Source organism: Poecilia reticulata, linkage group LG8 (genome assembly GCF_000633615.1).
Source record: "Poecilia reticulata strain Guanapo linkage group LG8, Guppy_female_1.0+MT, whole genome shotgun sequence".
Taxonomy (NCBI): Eukaryota; Metazoa; Chordata; class Actinopteri; order Cyprinodontiformes; family Poeciliidae; genus Poecilia; species Poecilia reticulata.
Genome location: NC_024338.1, coordinates 8,135,274 through 8,145,881, shown reverse-complemented (window position 1 = coordinate 8,145,881; position 10,608 = coordinate 8,135,274). Strand labels below are relative to the sequence as shown.

The 10,608-nt window shown below is 40.9% G+C and overlaps 1 protein-coding gene across 1 annotated transcript in view; it reads right to left on the bottom strand.

Moving 5' to 3' along the window:
* Positions 1 to 3,058: 3,058 nt before the first annotated feature.
* The window catches only part of sox10 (SRY-box transcription factor 10), a 30,331-nt gene continuing 22,781 nt past the window's right edge, over positions 3,059 to 10,608 (bottom strand). Inside the window, exons 2-4 of the mRNA XM_008415530.2 lie at positions 9,621 to 10,490; positions 6,396 to 6,664; positions 3,059 to 5,724 (exon numbers count right to left, since the gene is read on the bottom strand). Coding sequence (XP_008413752.1) covers positions 4,946 to 5,724; positions 6,396 to 6,664; positions 9,621 to 10,051 — 1,479 coding nt within the window. The 5' untranslated portion in view covers positions 10,052 to 10,490 and the 3' untranslated portion in view covers positions 3,059 to 4,945. The remainder of the gene's footprint in view (positions 5,725 to 6,395; positions 6,665 to 9,620; positions 10,491 to 10,608) is intronic.

Below are 10,608 nucleotides of genomic sequence, written 5' to 3'. Positions count from 1 at the left end.
GGTAGGGTGAGCGTCACATGGGCTGCCCTCATGAGACGAGCAAATCGTCAGCCTGAGGCAACAACTCCAGAAAGGCTTCTGAATCCTAAAATTGGGTCTTCCAAATGGAGTCCTAGTCACACCTCCACATTAATTACAAAGGAACAAAAAATATTTTACATTGGCCGACACAAAGCCCTGAAAATCTGTTGGCAGAAGTAAGTAAGAAAGTAAAATGAAAAACTCTCGTCTGATTTTAAACGTAACCACAAAGCACAAACAGCAGACATTTTGTGACGGGACAAACAGTTTTCACGCCACTGCAGATGCGACTGCATATGATTCCTCCATCTTTTCCCCAGAGTCACAAATAGTCTTTTCTACAACAAAGCTGGTAATCCTGTTTCTTGCAAGCTCTAAAACCTCCTCTACTCCCCCCAGCTTGCATGTTTCCACCCAAACAGCAAACTCATTCCCACAAAAAAAAAACCCAACAATACAGGGACTGTTTGGTTGCTTTGCATGTGCGTGGTGGTTGTACAAAGGAAGAGCAGGGAGTCTCAGTTAGCAAACTTGTTTATCAGCTGGAGTAAACTGGCTATTTATCGCCAGCTTTTATACCTTCAATAAAAAAAAAAACTGATAAAATGACAATGATTGGAATGAGGGTCTTGAGTTTGAATCTCCTATGTGAGTCAACTTGGAGGAAATTTTGGGATTAGTATTTATACTTCCTTCTTTCAACACAGTAGTTTCAACTTAGGGAGAGCAATAAACAGAGAACTAGCCGAAAGGCCCATGTTAACTTTGGAAGAGCTGCAGCGATTCACAGCTCAGGTGTCTCCTATTGACTCAGCAGAATAGGATGTGCAACATTTTTTTCTGTCAGTTCAGCTAAATAAAACTCAAAACAGTTCATGTTTAATGACTTTTTTTTTCTTAAAAGACAATTCATCCATCCATTTTCTTTACACCCTTGTCCCTTTGTGGGGTYGGGAGGGTTGCTGGTGCCCATCTCCAGCTAACGTTCTGGGCGAGAGGCAGGGTCACCCTGGACAGGTCGCCAGTCTGTAACAGGGCAACAAAGAGACACACAGGACACACAACCATGCACACCCCAGAGAAAACCCACGCATGCACAGGGAGAACATGCAACTCCATACAGAAAGACCAGGGCCGGGAATTGAACCCAGAACTTTCTTGCTGCAAAGGCAACAGCTCTACCAACTGCGCCACTGTGCAGCCCAAGACAATTCATGTTTTTGGTAAATATCTGATATAGGATTTCAAACATGACATATTTCTATTCTTGGGTGTTCAAATGCAGAATAATAAAACTTTTGTATAAATTGATACATTTTCTGCTATGGAAAGTTGATAGTTGTGGGAAAAATAAATCAGAAAAATAGATCTAAAATATATTATTGGTACTTTTAGTGTCATTCTGTTGTGGAAATTCAATGCAATTATTAATTGAAAAACAGATAACTTCTTGGTTTCAGAAAGAGCAGGATTTTTTTTAAAGTGGCAGAGACCTGATTTCAAAGCATTAAATCAAGAAGTACAATTTATTTAAAATCATATTTCATATATAGACCATTTTTATTACAACTGAATGTAACAGAGCTACTCGATTATGCTATGAAATAGCATTATGTGCCTGGAAAACATAATACTTTAACTTTCAAGTAAACTAAGCAGCTGCTATGGGGCTCCACACCAGCAGGGGGCCCCCAAGATCACAAGATCGTGAGTAAAATCTGATTTCAAATGCATAGACATAATATAAGGATAGACGCCTCATGGACCGCTCTCGCCTTTTGTCGCTAACGAGATTTAGGGCGGCCATCTTGGAGCGGTACACCGCTCCACTCAGCGTTATGTGTTTAGCAGGCACAATGACGTATCAGCGCATTTAATCGATCATAACACGCTTTTTTGTTACTGGAAACCATATTCAAACATCTATCAAAGCTACATTTATAAACAATTGTATTATTTAAGTATGTTTCAATACATAGTTCAGCATATTTAAATATGCTTAGTGGCTATAAAAATAGAATAGGAATGGAATATTCTGATATTGATGTATGATGAGCATATTAAAAAGCACACAGCCGTTCATAATTTATTTAATAAATTATTTAGTAATATCAATACATATTTATATAACTATACAAACACAATTAAATAATGATTAATAATGGCACAAATAATGATTAATACTGAATTATATATATATATATGTTTTTCAGCCGACGAGTTCTAGCTTCAGAGAGATTGAGCAGTTGAGATCAAGTCCAAAATCCGATGTGAGATTCATCCATGCTGCAGTGAATCTGTCTCTCTTTATATATATATCTCCCTCTTCTTCCTCACGTCGTGTCTTTATGAAACTTTCAAAACAAAAACGGAAGATTTTGGATGTATCTTACTAGTGAAAGAATTACATAAAAATAACAGTCTTTACCACCTGTGTAAACTTTGCTGGTGAATGTTATAACACATAATATGTGTTACATTGTTTCATTTAATATAGGCTCTTGTGTCAGATAATCTAAGTCTATGTTAGAGAATAATACTTTTTTTTTTGGATTTACAGAATCTCAGTTAGCCTTCATAGCGGGACTGGACCCAGTATTACACCAAGCACTGTAGCTAATATTAGCTGGTATCTCGCCAGTGGACATAAATACAGTAAATTAATATTCCAATCACAATATGTACACAATAATATGTCCATCTTACTTGTGTAAATAAATCGCGGGTGTTGCCATGGACACCTCCCCGGTCCCAAAGCGCTCACAGATGACGCAGTTCTCAGCCGGTAGCCTCTTTAGACGCCTTGGTGTCCAGACAGCAGATGAATCATGGCATCAGCGGTGTTTTACTGTGACTCTTTGTTGTTTCTATTTTTTTATGTAAATTGTGTTCAAAAGCATGTCTAAAATGTGTATTTTGCAAAAGGTAACATAATTCTGGCTGGTTAATTTTCTGTTTCAAATAATGGCATTTAGATTAGGCAACAAACAATTGTGCAAACACTGATACTATGTAGCTGTGGTATTAGATTATTTGATTTTTTTTTTTTTAGTTAATGGTCAGTTAAACAGGTTTTATCTTCTTACATAAATAATTAGAGGCGGTGTTATGTTCAAGCAGACAAATAGCTTTATTCCAATAGAAAGTAAAGGAGCGCAGCACATTTTCACATGTTAAGGCTTTTAGTTCCTGTTTTTATGTAGTTGAGCCATACTCTGCTTCTAAAAAACATAAAACACAAACCATGTCAGTAATATGGGTCATAACAAAGAGAAAAAGCAGTGCAAAATAATATGAAAAGCACATAAATAAGAAGTGCAGCACTCAGAGAACAAAGGTAAATGTTCAAATAAGCACAAACAGCTTAGATAGAGAATGAAAATAAACAGCTTGGATATGTTGTCCAATGGTGAAACAAACAAGACATGGCAAATTATTATTATTTTATTATTATTATTTGACCTTTGTGTAAGGCTAATTAGGTTCTCAGAAATGCAGATATGTCAGAATTACAAAAAGAAACATTTGTAATGAAGAGAAACATTAGGCATGAACTGAAAAAGAGACATAAAAGTTATAATTTCAAAACTCAATGACAAAAACGTGAAATAGTCTAGAAGGTGTTACCCCTCTGTACCAATTACTAGCATGCATTATTAAGGACAACACTTTTTTTTAGTTAACATCAGACTGCATTAAAACACAAGTGGCAGCTGCGTCTTAGTATTGGCCTGCCAAACACTGAATACTGAACTTTTACATAAACAATGAATAATAACGCTAAAGCAAAAAGCAAAGACAGCAGTGAAGGCATCCAGTGTAGTTAGTCATCATGGCAAACATAAATTCAACAGTTAGAGCTAGAAATGTGTTCTCGATGGCCCACTTCCACCACCAATAAAAATAGTTAATTGACATGCTAAGAAAAAAAAATTATCAAAATTAGTGCTAATGGAAAAATAACGAGGCAAAAGTTGATTTTGACACATACAAGTAAAATTATACAGTAAAACAGACAAGAAAGGTCTACTTAGGTAGTTTTGGATGTCACGCTGGGAGAAACATCTAAAAACAATTCAGTTTCTTCTTTAGAAAACATCAAAAGTTTTGGTCATAAAACTTTGGTCAGCTTGCATAAAGTTTACATAAATAAATGACAGGTGCATTTATATCTTCACATGCACTGCGTCGTCTATCTCGATGATAGTGTGAAGTTGTAAAGTTGGTTTTGTGTAGATATACAAGGACTTTGTCTAACTGTTCATTTTGTTTACAAAGAGAAGTCAGATTAACATAATGTCTAAGCTGAATAAAATCCTGCTTTTTAGGTTTTCTGTGTAATTAAAGGTCAATCCTGAGTTAAGAGTGGAAAGCCAACGAAGGAATTGGCCCTCGGTTTGTGTGGCATTGATGCGTTTTGTAACAAAAGGAATTTGGCTTGCATTTAGTCACACCATTCAAACCCTGATAAAGACCTTACTACTGTGGAAGCGGCTTGTAAAAGACAACGTGCCCGCTGTAATTCATGAAGTCTCCACACTAACGGGAACCCGATCCCCATGCGCAGTTTCGATGTTTGAAGAGTCAGAAACTCTGCTGCAGTCGTATTGGGTGGGTGTTTTTCTTTGCATTACCCAAGGCATTACAATCCCAGACTCCTACACCGAGTGCCGGCGGCGACTAAAACTCAATTCAAAAGCCCCACACTCGGTACTCAGTCATGTGCTGTAACAGCGTGCACTCCACCTGGCCGAGATCAGAAGGTGTTTCCCCCTCTGGGTCTCCAGCCGACTCCCCCAGTGCTGGCCCACTCCCCCCAGACCAGAGCACTTCTATCTCTGTCGTAGCAAACGGAGCCGCCTCTCCTGCTTTGGTCTGACACTGGGGCTGAACCTGCACCGGCGCGTTCTGCTCTGGCCATCTGTCATGGCCGCGACAATGTTGTGTAGACGGGCTGCTCCCAGTGCGTGGGGCTGTGCGACTGCGAAGCACTGGTTGGGTCAGTGATGGCGGTGTACAGAGGCCTCTGCGAAGGTCCCATGTAAGAGAAGGCAGAGTACAACCCCGAAGCCTGGCCGGAGTGGCCGTAGTACGTCCCCGAAGGCTGGTGGTCGGCGTATTCCGCAAACTGAGCCCTTGAGGCCAATGAGGGGAAAGCAGAGCTATAGTGGGGAAGGCTGAGCGGGGTGTAGGTGACGTGGGCGCCTGCTGAGGCTGCTTCCGCAAAGTGAGACCCGGAACCTCCGGCCTCGCTCTTGATCTGCGCCTTGGATGGATCTGAGCCCAGTGGGGAGCTGTGATGTTGCTGGGGCRGCTGCTGCTGCTTGGAGAGCCAGGCTGCGGAGTGACCGCTGGCTGCAGCCAGAGCCGACGAAATGCCGTAGGCATACGGAGAGGCYGGAGAGGCTGCTGCAGCTCCTCCTGCTGCTGCACCAACCCCTGGATGCCCGTTGGGGGGAAGGTACTGGTCAAACTCATTGACATCAAATGGCTCCATGTTGGCCATCACCTCATGGCTTATTTCACCGATGTCCACATTACCAAAGTCGATGTGAGGTTTGCCAGATCCAGGAACGCCTTCTCCTGCCATTGTGCTCCGCATGCCGCCATTCCCAGCTCCCTCCCTCTTACCATCTCCTGTCTTTCCAGACTGAAGTTCGGTCTTCGGAGTGGTGGGAGGTGTGGGAGGACTGTGGCTCTGACCTGTAGAAACACAGTAAGGTTGTTACCCCATTTTTAGCTTTGCAGACTAAAAGCATTTACCAAACACTGTGCCTTCTTTTGAAGTTGAATCTAAGGGTGAATTCACACAATCCCTGTTCAGTCTATTTTTATTGGAATCCAGTTTGTTTGCCTAGAAAGTTTCATTCATTTGGGGATGTATAGATGCACAATTGAACTCTGATAAAGACCAAAAAAGTGAACTCTGGTCCGATTGCATTGGTGGATGCAATCGGACCTCCAAAAGCAGGAAGTAAACTATAATGCAGGGTATTCTTGGTAAATACAACCAAAACAAATGTGTCTATCGCTAGTGGGTCAAAAGTCAAAAGAGAAATCCTATAGCTGCTAGAATCTAATGCTACTCTGTTTTTGTTTACATTTCACAAAGAAGGAAGTTGTACTCTGTGTCTTCTTAAGATGTTTTCATACCGTTTCCTCTAGTGGTTCTCGGTGCAGTGCCCCCACAGGCGGGGAAGGGAACAGGTTTTTCTAAATGTTTGTTTCATTTGACCAGTTGAAAATGTAAGAAATATTGTAATTTTGTTTCCCTATTGAGTCGAGTCTACCGAACTATCAGGTGTGAAAACACTCTAACGGTGTGACAGAGACGGTATCTGGGGGGTATCAACAGGAGGGAGCCTGCAGCCCACCTGCAGCATGAGGGTGTTGCCCATCAGCCGGAGGGGACTCGGCTCCCCCGCTACGGGCCACTTCCAGGTGGAGGCCCTTGTAGTGGGATTGGCTGTGGCTGACCTCACCCTCCAAATGGCCATCGGCCTCACTTCCTGACCCGGAGCCGAGCTTTCCGTTTTTGCGGCGTCGTGGCTGGTATTTGTAGTCCGGGTAATCCTTCTTGTGCTGCTTCCTCAGCCTCTCGGCCTCTTCGATGAATGGTCGCTTGTCACTCTCATTGAGAAGCCTTGGACAAGAAGAAGAGATTTAAAGGGATGTTTACAAAGATAAAGGCTATGCACTTAATCCTAAATTGGATACACCTAGAGAATTTTAAAGATGTTTGCATAGCACTATATATTAGGAAAGTCAGATATGAGTATTCATTTAAAATGTTTGGCCTTAGTTGTATTTAACTCAAATGTCTTTTAGGATATCTCTCTACCAGTTTTGCACATCTAGAGACTGGAATATCTTCCTATCCCTATGATAAGATATCATAATATCATCATATATAATATATCATAATATCATCAATTATCATGATATCATTTATCATATCTTATGATAAATGATATCATAAGATATGATAAATGATATCATGATAAGGTATCATTTATCATGATATCATGATCTTCATGATGTCATGATCACATGATCTTCATTTATCATGTGAAGATCATAAGTTTCTTATCATGATAAGATTTTTGATTTATTGCTCTTACAATAAATTCCAATTAATGATGTTTAAACTCTCCCAAAACTGCCCTTATTGTCAGGTTTGATAGTTTTATTATATATGTTTGTTCCATAAAAGCATCAATAAATACCAATAAATTTGACAATCCAGATACCATGTGCAGTTTAGTGATACAAATTACACTTCTTTATGTGACTGGTGTCCTAAAGAAACACATTAGAAATATAGATGTTTTTCAAGAGCTGTATTTGTGTTACAGCTCTTGAATTGCATAAATTGCAACTATGACACGCAATAATTGCGTGTCATAGTTGCAATTTAATAATTGTGTGTCCTAATTGCAATTAGGACACACAATTAGAGTCATATGGTTACCTAAAAAACGATGTAATAAATATTTCTTATTGTCAAAATATCGTGATAAAACTTTAATTCCATATTGTCCAGTCTTAATCTAAGCCGTCACTTTGTAGGTCAGTGCATTCAGGGTCAGTGTTTGTCTGGAAGGTGAGCATTAATATAAAAAATATAAACACAGTTATGCAGTACTTTGTTTCGCTTTCTTAGAATTACTTTTGCCAATCCCTGTATACCATAAGGACAAGTCAATTCAAATATGATCTACTTCAGATAAATTTAATGTGTTTGTGCATTTTAACAAACTGCTGCGTGTCGTTTTCTCTTTGCTTTTTTCCCCCCCACATAGCTTAATTTAATCCAAGTGCACCACTGAGCTGCCTGTCAGGGGGCTTTTGACTGCTGGACAGTAATGAAATAAAAAGGCCAAGGTCGCATCCTGTCTGTGAACACGGAACTGAGCTCCTTCTATTACTACGACTGGCATGAGAAACCCCTGACCTCCGTGAGCCTCCCTGTTTATCATGTTCCAGGAACCAATTAACTCATCCTGACTGAGCCCAAGGTCAGCTTTTATCTGATTAATATTTGATCCAATCAAGTTTGATTCCTTTAACTTCGGTGACCTTTATGCCTTGAATTGAGTATTGTTATCACACTTCGCTGCCCACATAAACTTTAGATGTTAGGTGTTTGTATGTGAAGATGGGCCATTCTCAGCTACTGGACACAGCATGAAATTTAGAATAAGACTTCTGGGGATAACTTTTGGTTTCAGTTCAGAGTTTTGAAATAAACATGTAGTCTTCTGAAAGAGGATAAACCCTCAACAATGTTTTGCCGTGGTCATATGATCACAATAGAAGTAAGTTGGTGAGCTGTGACCAAACGAGGCCAACAAAATGCTAACGACAGAGTTGTGTTCCTACGTGATGCTTTGGGATAATACAAGCTAAATAGAAAAAAAGTGAGTGTTGGACTATTTCTCTTTTTCATAGCAGGTATCTTCATGTACCAAGAGGAAAATTAATAAATATTTGCAGCCTCTCTCCAAAGCAAAAAATTATTCAACAGACAGAAAACACAAGGTGGCCTTCCATCTAAACAACCTAATACTGTTGTTAAAAAAGTGAATAGTAAAAAAAACCCCCAAAAATCCACAAAATTAAATCTAAAGGTATTTGATGGGTGATTGGAGATGATCAACAGGACTGACCAAGTCACACTTTCAGTGTCTTTGTTTGTCCAAATGTAAATAGTCGGTGACATGTAAAAACAGCTTTTACGATGGGATATTAAAAAACACGTAGATCATCCCTTTTCCTGATAACTGGCGAATGCAAATGCTTCATGCACATTTCCGTTTCAATGCTTCACGTAGCTTTTTTTAATTCATGTTTTTGTTTTTTTTTTGTGTTTTTTGCTGGTGGCGCTGTGTAACAGCTCCTGTAGCTTCCTAGAACTTAAGAGTTTGCTTTCGGGCAACTTGTAGGAACTTCTACTTAATCTTGTAGTTGCTTTCCAGAAACTTACTATCGACTTTCATCAGCTTCTTAGTAGACTTTCATCTATTACTGTTCTAGAGTATTCCAGAATTGCACACCTCAAGGTGGCAGCATGTTGGAGAGCAGCTCTGTCACATTTCCTGTAACACAAACCGCTACAGGAGTTTCTTCCTTTCCACTCCCATCAGCATCTACAACAACTCTTTGAAAAACCTTGGATAAGTTACAACATTTAACTTCCGTTCAGGATTATTATTATTATTATTATTATTATTATTATTATTATTATTATTATTATTATTATTATTTATTTATTTATTTATTTAAATACAACTTATGAGCCTATAGTTAGAACTGAAGAAGGCTTCCAGGTTAGATGCGAAACATTTTTCGAATTAAGAAAAGAAGTCCAGTTTGTTTTTAGCACTTAGGACTGTCACTTTGCTGATAATAGAGAATATATAGAAACATTTGGAAAGTAACCTCAAAGTCCAGAGAAAGTAGTTCGGGGAAAGTAAACAGAAAACGTTCCATATAAGTAGCACCTAGTGAGATCTGAAAAATATTGAGAAGTTAATGAGATTCCGCAAAAACTCAACACGGTAACATAAGACACCAGCAGCGCGGTGTGGGCCCCTCACCTCCACAGCTTCCCCAGGGTCTTGCTGAGCTCCGCGTTGTGCAGGTGGGGATGCTGGTCGGCCAGTTTCCTCCGCGCGGCCTGCGCCCACACCATGAAAGCGTTCATTGGCCTCTTCACGTGCGACTTGCTCTTGCTTCCGGCGCTCACACGCACGGGCATCGGCACTATGGTCCAGTCGTAGCAGTTGAGCACCTGACTCACCGCCTCGCGGATGCCGGCGGGGAAGCGCTCGTCCTCGTCGTCGGACCTGACGCAGGAGCAGCCCGCCGAGGCGTCGTCCAGAGCCGTCAGCTGCGGCTGCTGCTCGCGGAGGGGCGAGTCGATTCCACCCGCGGCGCTGGATGAATGACCCGGGGACATGGAGCGACTGTCGTCCGACATGCCGGGACTGAGCTCCACCTCTGAACAGCTCTGCTCCTCTCTGGACATCTTCGTTGTCCCTCTTTCTCTCTCTATTTCTCTATTTCTCTCTCTCAGACACACACACTCTGTCCTCCGGAGTACCAAACTTTGTTCCTGAAAGCTCAGCTCTACCTGTCAGGCTCCGGCTTCTGCCTCTTTACCTTAAAATGACTCACCGAGCGGCAGCTCTGCTTTCTGTCTCTGTGGCCTCCAATGAAATTATAATATAAACTGCCAGTCTGTCTCTACTCTGAGCCTGCGTTGCAAAACTCTGTGAGGGTTCCACATTAAAGTTCTTTCCATCCGTGTTGTTGGTATCATAGGCGGCTCAGTGCGCACCTTGGACCCCAGTTTACCTGCTAATGGACAGCGGTCCGTGCCAAACTCACCCAGTCCCACTTCCTTCCTGACTTCCCGTTCTCTCTCTCCTGCGGGTGTCCTGCGGTCGAAATCCAACAGCGAGGACCTGGAACAGAAAATGTTTGAGTTTAACATCAACTGAGCAAATCCCGCTGGTTTATCGTGTAAAATTCCACCACATATGGAAAAATTTCTCTATTATTATTATTATTATTATTATTATT